General features: G+C 42.4%; 1 protein-coding gene across 1 annotated transcript in view; it reads right to left on the reverse strand.

Moving 5' to 3' along the window:
• LOC125031916 overlaps nucleotides 1-15,000 on the reverse strand; it is a 134,031-nt gene that overhangs the window by 1,182 nt on the left and 117,849 nt on the right. Inside the window, exons 7-14 of the mRNA XM_047622924.1 lie at nucleotides 11,576-11,801; nucleotides 10,502-10,639; nucleotides 9,352-9,557; nucleotides 7,606-7,869; nucleotides 6,648-6,920; nucleotides 6,150-6,307; nucleotides 3,742-3,861; nucleotides 1-3,311 (exon numbers count right to left, since the gene is read on the reverse strand). The exon at nucleotides 1-3,311 is cut by the window's left edge and continues 1,182 nt beyond it. Coding sequence (XP_047478880.1) covers nucleotides 3,084-3,311; nucleotides 3,742-3,861; nucleotides 6,150-6,307; nucleotides 6,648-6,920; nucleotides 7,606-7,869; nucleotides 9,352-9,557; nucleotides 10,502-10,639; nucleotides 11,576-11,801 — 1,613 coding nt within the window. The 3' untranslated portion in view covers nucleotides 1-3,083. The remainder of the gene's footprint in view (nucleotides 3,312-3,741; nucleotides 3,862-6,149; nucleotides 6,308-6,647; nucleotides 6,921-7,605; nucleotides 7,870-9,351; nucleotides 9,558-10,501; nucleotides 10,640-11,575; nucleotides 11,802-15,000) is intronic.

A 15,000-nucleotide genomic window follows, 5' to 3' on the forward strand; every position in this document is an offset into this window, starting at 1 on the left:
TTCCAGAAAAGGGGACACAAAACTTACATTGTGGCCTCGCCATTGAAGAAAAATTTGGACTGGAAGGTTTATCTACAGGAAATATGTTTCGTCAATAAAACAAACAAATATTAATGAAAAATAAAGGGAAGGTCTTTTTTTTTTAACTACTTTGGAAGTGTTTGGTCTAGGATAGAGTAAGGATGCTTCGAGTAAAAGGCATTGAAAATTCAGTTGAAGGATAGTTGATAAAAAGGAGCTTCATGTCGGTAGATAGTTGATAGGTGCACGTCCTGAAGTGGTAGGAAGCTTCTTGTGCTAGGAACAGTCGGTGACCACCTATCTGAAGAGCTGATCTTTCTTTTACACCAAAGTTCTAACTCTGAGAACACCAGATGAACGCCATGAGAGGTGAAACTTAAGTTAATGGAGTGAAACAGCTTTCGAGAGGAGGAGGAGTAATAGATTTTTAAAACCTTAGACAACAGTTCAACCTGAAATTGTACACTGTGATGTACATAACAATATTTATAGTATATACAAACATTAATCTGCAATTTTCTCTTCATAAATGCTTGTGCTGTTTCAACAACAACTTGCTTTACTTAGGAATAACATTCACGGAAATTGGTATAGAAGGGAACACTTTCTTCATACTGAGTTTATTATTAGCTTCTGACCCTACTAGACCTTTCAATATATTTATTATACCTCTCCTAATTATATATACACTGTACAACACATATAGCATGTGAAGTGGTTCTGACACATATCTCATTGATACACATTTTTTATTTTGAAATATCAAAGTTCTAATGGTCTAAATACCAGCAGAAGTAGTTACAGTGGTCCTAGTCGTCCCCACAAGAACACTAGGGCGGATCACCTGATACAGAAATCATTTTCTCGCGTCTCTTCCCCAAAGATCATGTACATCCCTAAGATGCTAGCCAGAATCATCATAACAATAATAATGATACGAAAGACTGAAGAACCACAACTGCGATTGAGAGGAAACAAGTCTTTATAAGTCTTCTTTTTTTTATTTTTTATTAACTACAAAACACAAGATTGCAGAAATATGATATTTTATGAATGATTTTTTTTCCCCTTCACTGCATACTTTCTGAGCTTGATCTAAATATGAAATAGAAATGAACGACCATTGTAAAGGTAGAAATTTCGTATAAAGTAAGGGCTGTGCCTGATTAAAAAATGCACATTCCCTAAATTAAGTTATTATCCACTAACAAAAACATGAGTCAACACTACGCTTTACAAATGATGATTAGTTTGTTAGAAAAACAAAGGGAATCTAAGCAATAGATGATGATATGTTATATTTATCAACTAGATAAATCTATCAAATCCTGTAACTAGATAAATGTATACCAGTACTTATAACTCGTGCTCTTTTTTTTCAAATATCAATATATCCTTATTTCACCAAAAAAAGAAGAAAACTATGCTAAATCACATAATCAGTATTCAACAATATCATATGAAACGCAAAGTGATGTTCAATTGGCATGTGTAACAATGCAGTCACAGACAGCATCAGAATAAATATACTATTTCTGAATAACCATTAACCATTTCATTTAGCTGTTTGACCCCAGAGTCAATGGAATACCATTCTTAGTTACCTAAAGGTGAAATACTAATATTGATGATATGCATATTTCTTTGTAGCAACTAAGAAAGACAAGAGGATAGCACAGTAGTTAAAAGTAGAATGTCCAGGGCTTGTCACTGTGCTGATATTAGGGTCAACAGAGTTGAGCAATGATGCCAGAAAGTATGCACGAGTCCCCTTCTAAAACCAAAAAAGAAAAATAGAGAAAAAAGGAAAGCACACGCTGTTGGTCGGCCTGTGTGCTAGCGTCCCGGGGCATCGATTCTCTTGCAAACTCAAGAGAGAAAAAAGTAACGCCCTTGAAACAGTGAACTTGAAATAACACGAAAAGAATGGACTTCAACGTCAAGTTAGACAGGGCATGGTGAACTAGAGAACTTACACGGCATGTTTTTTGCAGAGTGCACGAATTCCGGCTATGCCATGACGTCACCAACTGCACTACAAAGCACATTCAGTCGGTCCGCCAGTGCCTAGACTGACGACGAACACTCCTTTGAAGGAGAAAAAAACATGCCAGAAGTTCAATAAAATAATATGATGGCTTGGACTCCAGAGTCTTGTTTATATAACATTTCTTGCCAATATGACACTTATTGTCATGACTTCGACACATTGGAGTTTCCCAAGACTTGGGCGAGTCCACATTCCGACAAGCTGGACGGTAATGACCAACTTCAGAGGAAAAGTACACAACCTTTGAGCTCCCTTTCCAGTGTACATCATTTACCACAATAAAAAATGAAATGTACAAAACAAGAGAAAAAATACTGAAATATTTACCACATATTATAAACTTCAAACTTTCTGTAAGGCAACCGTGATATTTATTTGAATGCAGCAGAAAGAGTTGTGTTGGTTCCCCTGCAAGCTGGTGACTGGTGGCGTTGTAGAAGTGTGTAGGGCGGGGTGGGTTGGGGTGGGCGGGCAGCCAACAGCAGCGGGGCCAGGAACCCACCGTGAACAGGAGCCGCGGGGCCCGGGGGAGGCCCTCCGGCGCCCCTGGCTCGCTGGGGAATGGTACAGTAAGGCAGTGAGCGTTGCCACCATCACTCTAGCAACTGGTACTCCCTCGACCATCGCTTTCGTCAACTCTCGTCACATGTTTCCGGCACCGAGATGCCGCGACACGACTTGTAAATAAACGACAATACAAAAGAGTTGGTAATGCCGAGCAGGCTGCTGCCCCTGCGCCAGCTGCCTGCCCGCCTCCCTCGGGGCCGGGCATCAGGGTGGGGCTCAGTGAGGGCGCAGGGGCAGCCTTCGCGCGGGCACGGCCTCGGGGGCGTCACGGTGCGGTACAAAACTAGTATAAAGGGGAGGTTCATGGAAGCTACTGGCCACGTGAACCACGCGCACGGCCCGGGTGGGCGACTGGGCTCAGCATGCACTTGACGCATGCACAACTCAGTAACAAAATGCTACCTAGGCATCTCTAATAAACTGCAAGCATAGGCAGCCACTTCTATCACGAGGCCAACAGCATGTGTTCCGCCGCGGCCAGGGCGGCAAGCGCGAGAGTGGCGAGAAGGACGAGGGGCGGGCAGTGCGCGATGGCGGCGGCGGCGGGCAGCGGGGGCACGCGCACCTGCACCTCCGCCAGGATGAGGAGAGACAGGGCCATGTCGGCGCGGATCTCGGGGTCGTGCTCGTTGATCATGTTCTTCACCTCCGTCACCGAGTCCTCGCACTCCTCCTGCAATGGACGTGGGTCAGTGGGGACCTCGGAAAAGGCAGCAGCGCTTATTAGTAGTCAGTAGTCATCTCTAACTGGAGAATTAAATGCAATCAATATCGTGCTTTCCATGCTAAGCAGATCATATCAAGGATGATGACGCTAGTAATCAAAACGTAACAAAAGAAAATTTCTAGAAAGTCTGCTTCCGATTTATTGTATATTATTAATTAATCAATCATTATCCTTCATGTTTATTCTATTGTGAAATGAAAGCTAATAAAGCGCCCAATGTAATAAAAAATATACATAAGACAAACTTACGCCGTCATACGAACTCACTCACCCACCAGTCCTTCCTCAAAACAAGAAAAACACACCCACGTGCCAACCAGCGTCCACAACACCCGCACCGAGAAGCGGGACGAACCCAAAAAGAGAACCCACAAACCTTCTCCTTGTGAAGCATGATCGCGGACATGTTATCCCGAGTGTAGTCGAACTCCTCGAGCGTGGCCTGGAGGATGATGTTCTCGCCGATGTGCTCGATCAGATCCAGCTTGCACGCCGTCTGGAGGAGGAGGCGGAGGTGTTAAGAAGGCGAGGTGGGTTTAAGGGCGATTTTCGTTTTGAATGAGAGGCCTTGGGGGGGAAACGACTCAGAAATCACGTTTTTAAAGTTGATTTGATCTGAGTATTTCTAAGATTTGTGGGTTAGAAAATTGGGTTTGATAAAGACGGCCCTTACTTGAAATGTGGTTAATAGGTAAGTCATGAAAGTTAGTTTACACTCAAATTACATTATCTTCATATAAAATGGTTTGCAAAACTTTATTTGAATATGTTTTAAACCAAAAATTACTGAAGATATTAAGCATGAAGCTGGCATAAAAAAACTATACAATTTTGGAGGGCATAAATGAAGTCACACTAAAAATACCTGAACATAAACTAGTGGATAGCAGAACAAGCATAATTAATAATAATAGCTAATGAGCAGGAGATCGCAGTTGATATTTTCACATGTGAAAACTTAATCACTGCCTCGGCAAAGAAACCAAAAACTACACTGTGGCAAACACTAATACTGTTTATTCTTATCAAAAATCTAATTTAGGTGGGGGAAAAAGGAACTGGAAACGACAAGTGCAGTGCTGAATAGTGGGATTCTAATAAGATGTATTATCTTCTCATCTACGTGTTCAGTTGTTTTCCTCGACGGTTTAATGTAATTTGGGATTTTTATTAGGAGCAGCTTTCTGGTGAGTGGGATGGTTTTTCAGGCTTGTTCCCTGTACATAGACACACACATACACACACACACACACACACACACACACACTCACATACGCGCGCGAAGGGTATACTACCTTTATTTTTTACATGTGTGTGGGAAAAGCATTTTGGTATAAGACACTTTGCAGTCTATAACTGTAGTACTGTCGTTTAAAGGTGATACTTATGTGCACCATTGGATAAGTCTACAATAAAAATATATTTACACATTTTCTGATTACTGTGCTTTGCATAAAGTAATAATTTGTGCTCCCTTAAGAATTCAACAAAATATTTCCAGAATAAAGCCCTTTTCCTCATTTTCATTCATTCGTTATGTATGAATCTCCATACATGAAAGCTGAATCGTCTAAGCGGGTGAGAAATGACTCTAAAACAACTCTTATTCAAGACTGATGAGACTAGACACAGATCGAAAAGACTGTCCTTTATCAGTTCTTAAATAAGAGCCCCTTTTATCTGAACAGAACCCATTTTCCTCACAGCAGAACCCAACTTTCTCACTCTAAACCTATTTTCCCTCATAACAGAACCCCATTTCCCTCACAATATAATTTTTTCCTCACAAAATAACTCATTTTCCCTTACAAAGTAACCCGCTTTCCCTCACAACAGAACCCTTATTTCCCTCACAAAAGAACCCATTTTCCCTCACAACAGATCCTTGAAGGAGGAGGTTATCATCACCTTTTTGTGCCGAGCGTCCACGCTACTTACTCGACGGCCGCGCTGCATGGAAGGTGTAAAGACAACATTAAAACTAAATGTTATTTTGGAAGTCGTGTGTTCTGGCGTTTGGGAGTAAGTGGGAGGGGGGGGGGCAGGGGGAAATACAAGGGGAAAGGGGGGAGAAACAAGGGGCGAAGGGGGGTGGGGCACGAAGGGTGTGGAGGGAGATGGAATGGGTGGAGGGTCTTAGACGAACAGATGTTCCTCCTTCGGGATTAGTTGTTCTGAACGTGATCTAAAAGAACACAAGGAATGGGGGCGGTAGGGGCAGGGGGGGGGGGGGTGGAGAGGGAATGAAACAAGACAAACAGTAGGACAGACCTCCCCCCTCTTGTGGCAGTTATAAAATAAATAAGTTGCAGGCTTTGCTATTTAAATCTGAACGGGCTGGGTGCTTTGCTTAGCTAAGAGCGTGGCGGCAAATGAACACATTTTTATTCTATATATTCTTTTTTTCTTTTATGAATCTACACTACCATGTGATTGCTATGAAAAATGTCTTTATTCTAGCTCCTGTAGTACTATGCAGGAGTGAGCAAAACTGACTAGGCCAATCAAACCGCTAGCCATGCTTTCTGTACCAAAAGGAAAATAATACGTGATCTGATTTCTAAAAACAAAGTTGCATGTTAGTAGCTGGATTAAATAGACTGGACAGCTAAACAGAAAAAAAAAAAACAATGAATGCAATCGATTAAGCTACACATTTCCAGTGTTACATGTATATGAGCATTATTTTGAATTTAAACGTGTCCGTCAAAAAAATGATATGTAAGAAGAGGCAGCTGCAAGACGAAACTGGTAAGTTCGAATTATAAAATTCAGCCAACTTACGCCATTCATAATCTCCGCCGTGTCTCGCACCAGCTTGCCGAGCTTGACCAGGGCGGCGTCAACCAGCGAGGCAGTTTTGGTGTAAGGCTTCAGTAACTTCTCCTCCTTTTTGCTGTAGCCAAGGAACAGGTAAACTCCATAGTCCACCTCGTATTCTTCTGCAAAGGAGGGGGGCATTTAAACAAAAGAAGGCTATTAAGGCTAATTCTAAATGTACGTTTACCTTGGTTGCTCAGTACAAATGCAATCCTTTGATGAACAGTTTCCAGTTTGAAAAGACGTTCCTGTTCAAGTTTACATGAAGTATGATTGAATTTGCGGGAATCTATATCCATAGAGCTGGTCACAGTTATGTTATTCATACCTTAAACATAACAAAACAAACAAAACAATAAACTAAAAACTATATTTGTATTCGTATCAAGATAAAATCCCAGAAAAGGAGGATATATATATTTCCTTCGAACATGAATCTCTCTGCACATCAAAAAGACTTGCTTTGCTCGGGCCTGACGCAGATGAAGGAGCCCGAGTAGCAGAAGCACTCCCCGCGCATGGCCTGGTAGGCGGGGGCGGCGTGGGCGTAGACGGCGAAGTCGGTCTCGCAGGGCTTGGCTTCGACGCACTCCAGGACGCTGCAGGCCAGCTTCTCGTCGGCGTGGCAGATGCACAGCTCCGAACACTCCTCCTCGCTCTTGTAGTAGCGCCTCCCGCCGCCCTCCATGATGTAGTCCACCTTCTCGCTGTTGCCGTGGGTCTTCACGCAGTACTCTGGGGGGGGGGGGGGGGGGCGCTTTAGGTGATTTGTCCGTCTAAGTGTCTGTGCATGTGTCTCTCTCTTTATCTGTCTATCTATCTACTTGTCTTTATGTTTGTTTACTTACTCATATGTCTACTTGTCTATCTATTTCCCTGTCTCTTTTTTATTTCCCTTCTTCTCTATCTCTGTTTCTCTTTCTCGCTTTCTCTATCTCTCTTTTTCTTTCTCGCTTTCTCACTCATTCTCTCAGTTTGCCTTCCTCTTTTGCTTTCTCTTTCTCTTTATCTCTCGCTCTCTCACTCTCACTCACTGACTCTTGCTTTCTCTCTCTCTCTCTCTCTCACTCACTCACTCTCTCTCTCTCTCTCTCTCTCTCTCTCTCTCTCTCTCTCTCTCTCTCTCTCTCTCTCTCTCTCTCTCTCTCTCTCTCTCTCTCACTCTCACTCACTGACTCTTGCTTTTTCTCTCTCTCTCTCACTTTTCTCTCTAACTTTTTCTTTCTCATTCGCTTTCTCTTTCTCTCTCGCTATATCACTTTCACTCACTCTTGCTTTTTTTCTCTCTCTTTATTCACGTATATTGTCACCAACATTCCCGTTTTCTACAGTATCCCCCGTTTTCTACAGTATCCCCCGTTTTCTACAGAATCCCCACGGCACAAGGCGCCGCGGACAGCGCCGGGCCCCCGACACCTACTCGGTGGGACGGTGGTGGTGGTCGTAGTCGTCGTCGAGGTGGTGGTCGTCCTGGGCGCGCGCGTGGGCAGCGTCGAAGTCGTGCCTGACGGAGGGTAGATGACCACCGGCCGCGTGCCTGAGGGATTGCCGTTGCTCTGCACCGGTTCGCTGATCACGCCCGTCGTGACGATGGACGTGAACACGATGTTGGGGCTGGTCGTGAGCTCCTCCCGAGGGTCCAGGGTGCTCAGCATGTCCCGGTGGTAGTCCGTCTGGGCCTCCACTGCGGGCGGAAGCAGGGGGTCAGAGGGTCAGAGGGTCAGAGGGTCAGAGGGTCAGAGGGTGGGGGAAGGGGGAGGAGGGGAAATGGGGGGAAGGGGGGAGATGGTGAGAGGAAGGAGGAGGAAAAGGGGAGGGTGAGGGAGAAGGAGGAGGAAAAGGGCGGAGATGGTGAGGGGAAGGAGGAAGAAAAGGGGAGGGTGAGGGAGAAGGAGGAGGAAAAGGGCGGAGATGGTGAGGGGAAGGAGGAAGAAAAGGGGAGGGTGAGGGAGAAGGAGGAGGAAAAGGGCGGAGATGGTGAGGGGGAAGGAGGAGAAGGGGGTCAGATGGTGAGGGAGATGGGGGAGAAAAAGGGGAGGGAAGGGACAAAGGGAGGGGAGACGGGGGTCAGATGGTGAGGGGGAAGGGGAGGGGAAGGAGATGGGGGTAGATGGTGTAAAGGAAGATGGAGGGGGAGAAGAAGCAGTGAGGTGGTGTTGGGTAAGGGAGAAGGGGGGGGGGGGGTCACAGGGTACTTACGGAGGGGAGAGAGAGAGTAAAATGACATGGGGAAGGGAAGGGGTGAGATAATGATAAGAGAAGAGAGGGGGGAGTCTAGAGAAAAGAAGAGGGAAGAAAGAAAGCGCGCTAGCTGCTGAAGGGATGGGGTAGGGGGGAAAGGGGGGGAGGTACTTAGTGGAATCACAGATGTGTTGATGCTGGTTTTCGTAGGAGAGAAAAAAGGGAATCAGATCCTATTGGCGATGGCAGGAAGGGGTTTACCTGCTGATTACCGATGGTGGGGGGGGGGGGGGGCGAAGGTTTACCTGATAATTTAAAACGGCATAGATAGGTTTGCCTACTGATTAATGATGATCCAGTAACTCAATTCCTATACCTGAATTTAAACATATCTTCTACAACAATAAACTGAGCAATAGATATGATTGACTTTAGATTCAGTATAAAATCTATTTTTTCAGCCGTCTCCTTGCGGGAGATGTGACTCTGCAAATTCTGTTCATCATGTTACGCAAGTATCCTGGAAATCTTTCGAGAACCTTTAACACATCGTGCAGAACGAAAAATAAAAAAAAATAAACGTTGATTATATTTTTGTATATTTTTTTGAATCATTTGGAGATATTTCTATGGTATATATGGTGTGAAGTGTAAGAAAAATCAGGTTATTGTCATATTTTCTAAATCTGAAAGATTTATAAGATAGGTAAGAAGATTTGTAAGATGTGGATATTAATCTTTAATATACTAAATCTTATTACAAGAAGAAGGGGCGTTGCATTTTGATAAATTAATCACAGAGTATGATAAAATATTATACATATTCAGCCCAAATAATCTATCGACCTCATAAATCATAAACAAACTGTCCCTAACAGTCCCCAGCGGCGCTATTATTCGCCCGAACCAAAACGCAGACAGAAATAGACGCATCAAAACAGCGCCTCCGAAACACGTGACGGGCGAAAACAAGAGCATCACTCACCGACGCAAGGGTTGAACCAGAGGATCCGCTGCCAGTCTATGCAGGTGTAGGTCTCTCTGGGTCCCGTAGCTGCGCAGGTGCAGAGGTTGCGCAGCTGCGTGCCCAGAATACCCAACACTGCGCGTCTGCACTCGGCTGTGGGGCCTGCGCAGCGGCGGGTGTCGCTGTCCACGGCGCACGCCTGCTCGTAGAACTCGAGGCGGTGTCTGGAAGAGGCGGGCGTGTTGGTCTCTTGTTCATTTCCAGCTCTCTCTCTCTCTCTCTCTCTCTCTTTCTCTCTCTCTCTCTCTCTCTCTCTCTCTCTCTCTCTCTCTCTCTCTCTCTCTCTCTCTCTCTCTCTCTCTCTCTCTCGTTTTTTTTTTTGTTCTCATTATACTCTTTTAGAGAGAATTTTCATTACTGTTGGTCTTTTTAGATTTTATCTAATTCTTTTCTAATGGAGGTTTTACATTTCTTTATTTGGCATTTAATTTTCCTTTTCACTCTTGATGGACCTTGTACTAACATAGTTTTAATGTTCTTTTTTATATGTATATCATTTGAGGGAGTTCCTACAACATCTGATATTTATTTTGATGGATCCCAAAAAAAAATGTTTCTAGGTATGCTTTGATGTATTAAAAAAAAATCAAATCAAGCGTATCCCTTTCAGCTCAGTGTTTAATGTGTTTTCTTTTCAGAGATGTTCTTTGTAGGTGTTTTTTTTTTTTTTTTTTAATGATTCAGTCATATTTACCTCTTTTCAGCCTTTATGGAATGTGATAGTGGGACTGGAAAAGGAGCATGGGGATGTAAATATTTACAAATTCTTAATTGAGAGAATATCCACCGGTCGAAAAAAAGTAAATACACACACACACATAAATACACATACTCTCTCTCTCACACACACACACACACACACACACACACACACACACACACACACACACACACACACACACACACACACACACACTCACACACACACACACACACACACACACACACACACACACACACACACACACTCACACACACACACACACACACACACACACTCACACACACACACACACACACACACACACACACACACACACACACACACACACACACACACACACACACACATAAATATACATGAAAAAAAAAATCAACATTCCCTTACCTGCAACTATCATCCTCCTTGCACGTTTCAGCGAGTCGGTTGCACAGCATGAGGACCTGCCCGGCCGGCCTACGTGCACAAGCAGGGTGGAGCTTCTCCTGGGCTTTCAGGCACTCGTTGGCCGTCGTGCTGCTCTTCCTGGGGGGGAGGGGAGGGGGGGAGGGGGGATTTACGTTAAGACTTATTTTGGTTTGCTCGTCTTTTCGGTATAACTGATCGATTGCTGTCTAAGTGTCTGTGTATGTATGTGTTTCTCTCTATTTATCCGTCTATCTATCTACTTGTCTTTATGTTTGTTTACTTACTTATATGTCTACTTGTCTATCTATTCCGTGTGTTGTTTAGTGTTGATGTTATTGTTGTTGCTTTCAGTAGTATTGTTGTTATTACTTTTGTTGTTATTATCATTATTGTTACCATGACCATCATTACTACTACTACTACTACTACTACTACTACTTCTAATACTGCTACTACCTATTATATTATTTTTTATAATTAGTAGTAGTATTAGAACTACTACTGCTATCATTATGATTTTTATTACTACTACTATGATTATTATCTGTACCATTATTGTCGCGTCATTATTAGTATTGGAATAATAAATAGTAGATCTATAATATTTTCTTAAAACCAAAAGCGCCGGTCGGGCATGTATGTATAGTAGTTAAATTTCACATAAAGAAAAAAAAAATATATATATGTATATATCTATTAGCCAAAAATAAGTTATGTAGATGTACAAACGGCATATATAAAAAACAAAATACGTAAATTTGATAAACAGATGTATTGCTGAAATTCGGAAGTTTGAATTCATTGTTTTTTGTTTGTTGTTTTATTTACTTATTATTTTTATTATTTTTTATTCTAGTTCAAGACTTTTCCATCTTCGCTTTATGAATGGGGTTAAAATTCAGCAGCATAGTAACAACACCACATGCAGAAAAATGAAGAAGAAAAAAGGAAAATGAAATGGAAATAAAAGGAAAATGAAAACCGAATCGACCCCACAGCCTCGACGCGGTTGCACGAGACCGATCCCTCCCTCCCTTTCCCAAACCAACTCACTTGCAAAGGCAAAACGCCACCTCGTGTCCCCATCGCGTCTGGACATTGCGGTAGAAAGTCTGCAACTCGCTCATGCAAGTCTCTCTGTTGCACTCGTCGTTGTCGCAGCGGGCCAGCACGGGGTCGAGGAGCCTCCTGCAGCTGATGTCGGCGAGGCAGTCCGTCAGCGCCGTCTGGCAGGTGGAGTGCAGCACCGGCAGCGGACCCGGCGAGGCGTACGTGTTACCTGGGGAGGACTCGTTGCGGTTAGATGTTTTTCTCGTCACTCTTCCCCTTTTCTTTCTATTTTTTTTCTCCTTAGAGGCGTAAGGGATGAAGCGCTGGAGGGTCGGGGGGTAGGGAGTCAGCGGGAGGAGCGCGCGGACAATCGGGAGAGGGATGGAAAGCGGTTATTTTGTTTTATTCGAGACGCGGCGAAGAGGCCGGCGAGACGTCCCGCTGGAAAGCAATGGGTGAGTTTTGGAAGATGGGAGATGGAGAGAGGAGAAGGAAATAAAAGGGGGAGAAAGCGGACGAGAAATGAAACTAGATAAACAGACGTCAGAGGAGACCCAAGAGTACAAGGGAGAGAGGAATGGAAAATAACCATAATGTAGAAGGAGAGATGGAAAGGAGGACTGAATCAAGGGCAGACGAATAGAGAGCTAGAGGGATAATAGAAGACGAAAAAAAAACACACCCACGCGCGGAAAAAACAAAACAAAACTAAAAACAGAGAGGACTAAAGACACAGATAAAACAATAAGCACAACTGCAGAAAAGAAAAAGCACAGAAAGCAAGATATTTTCGCGCTCACTAAACATCTTTGCCGATTAATCCCTTTGGCGACACGGATTAGCGGCAAAGATAAGAAAGAGGAAAAAGAAATTGAATAGATTAAACATTCAATTTTGCCTTTCGTGTTGGCGATAACAATAATAACCAAATTACCCATTTAAGCTATTTGTATGAAGAAGTACAAAAGGAAACCATTAAAATATTATGCATTTCAACCCTTCTCTTTTCTTTTGAATAAATGAAACAATACTACCAATGGTTATTTTAGCTGTCTACCAGAGTCACCGACTTACTCACCGGCCACACATATACACAACGATACACAAAGGAGAAACACAGGAAGGAAAACAACAAAACAAGAAATGACAAGAATCTGACGAATCTCTCTTTTTTTTTTTTTTTTTTTTTTTTTTTTTTTTAAGACGAACACAAAAATATCGATCGAAGTCGTATGACCAGGGATACGAACGCGCGGGAATTTGCGATCCGATCTGTGTGTCCGATGACATATCTGATCTATTTGTCGTTTTGAATCAAGTGAAAAGGGAAAATCATGATAATGGCTGAGTAGTCAGGCTGTTAAATTTCACAAATTCGCGATTAAAAGCAATTAGCATAAGTGCTGTCCATCAGTGCAACGTGCTATGTCAGCAATATATTTTGAGGAAAAATAGGTAATCGATATTTTCAATTTTATTTTTGCTCACTATTACATTAATCCTGGCATTCGTGGTACTGTATATACTCTATATATGAATGTCGTGTGTACCTTCACTTACACACACACACACACACACACACACACACACACACACACACACACACACACTCACACTCACACACACACACACACACACACACACACACACACACACACACACACACACACTCACACTCACACACACTCACACACACACACACACACACACACACACACACACACACGTCTTTCATCTGCGTATCCATCTGGGTATCTGTTTACATATCCACTTTATCCACAAAATTCTCAGTCCACCAATCCATCGTTTCAGACAGACGAAGCACATACTTATCGCAACGAGAGAGCTTTACTTTGCTAAGGTCGTTTAAAAGAAAAAGGAGACGCTTTTTTTTTTTTTTTTTACCTTAGAGAGGAAATTCAAATATTCAATTGAAACAGCAAAGGGGAAATGGAGGGAAAAAACAACAGTTTGGAGAACAAGAACAATGTAGTGTTAGAAAAAAAAAAAAGACAACAAGGACATTCTGAACAAAGAACATTTTCTTTGGTGGTTAAGAACAATGTTATTGTAGGCAAGAGATACAGATAGTATTGGCTTATACAAGAAAGGTGTTGGCATTGTGAGCGAGTGGGGAGAGATGTAATATGCACGGGGGAAAAAAATCGGATATTGGGAATTTTATCCTCATCCGGATTTTGAAAATCCATTTTTCGTGTTCTGAAAATCCACACACACACACACACACACACACACGTACGGGCACACACACACACACACACACACACACACACACATACACACACACACACACACACACACACACACAAACTTACACAAAAATGCTTTCATCCCGGTGTTAGATATATTTACATTTATGAGGGAAGACGTGTTTGTATCCATTAACTATCAAACTGTGTATCTACTTATCTAGATATGAATATTCATATATGTATACTTATTTACCTTTTCACACATTTACATTTATTTAACTTCATATCTATACTGTGGACCATAGTTTTAAAATAAGCGTTCCTGCTAATGGAATGCTAGAAAATCGATTTATGCTGATATACGTTTTGCAATCTATTATAAAGAAATACAAATCATACAGTATATTACACTCTCCTATGCCTTACAGCTGATTTAAAATATAAAAATGATTGAGAAAAATAACAATGCACGGTAGTTCATATGTTTTCCTACAGCGAAGAAAATTCTAATCTGCTTACAGTCTTTGCCTGCGAGGCCAGCAATCTCTCACAACGAACGCCGTCCTAAGGCATTTATTCAACGTCTGAAACATTTTCTGGCATTATTCGCGTTCTAGCTGATACAGAATAGGAAAGAAGGGAACAATGTACGACATATTATATTTTTTCGAAGTGAAATCTCGAGTAAACAATTATTCGGAAGCGATTCGAACGCCGTGAATCCTTGTGTCGATTGATCAGCGAACGTGACGTCCCAGGCGCTGGAGTTTGAGTCTTTGATCGTCACGGATTACGAGATGACGTTTGCATTGAATGCAGTACACTAAACTAATCTATACCGATCTAGGATTAATTAAATTATCATGAGAAAGTCAATTTTTCCTGACAAGCACATGTGGGTGCATTTTTCTCATCACTTAAAAGTTGCCAGAATCAAAATCAATTTCCTTCAACAAACACTTCAATTGCACACACGAAAATGTGAAGAGTCAGTCCACTACTCGTCGTTCACTTTATTTTTCAGCAACAGCGGCAATCAATCTCAATGCTATATCAGCCACAAAAAAAAAAAAAAAAAAAAAAACACTCATATAGCAGCAGTAGAATCCTTGGCAAAATTCGTACACAGAACACATAAATCCCCTGAAAAGGAAGAAAATTACACTGATAAATGATCACACATTATTTGTACAATGACATGAAGGCACATCGTAT

Source organism: Penaeus chinensis, chromosome 13, assembly GCF_019202785.1.
Source record: "Penaeus chinensis breed Huanghai No. 1 chromosome 13, ASM1920278v2, whole genome shotgun sequence".
Taxonomy (NCBI): Eukaryota; Metazoa; Arthropoda; class Malacostraca; order Decapoda; family Penaeidae; genus Penaeus; species Penaeus chinensis.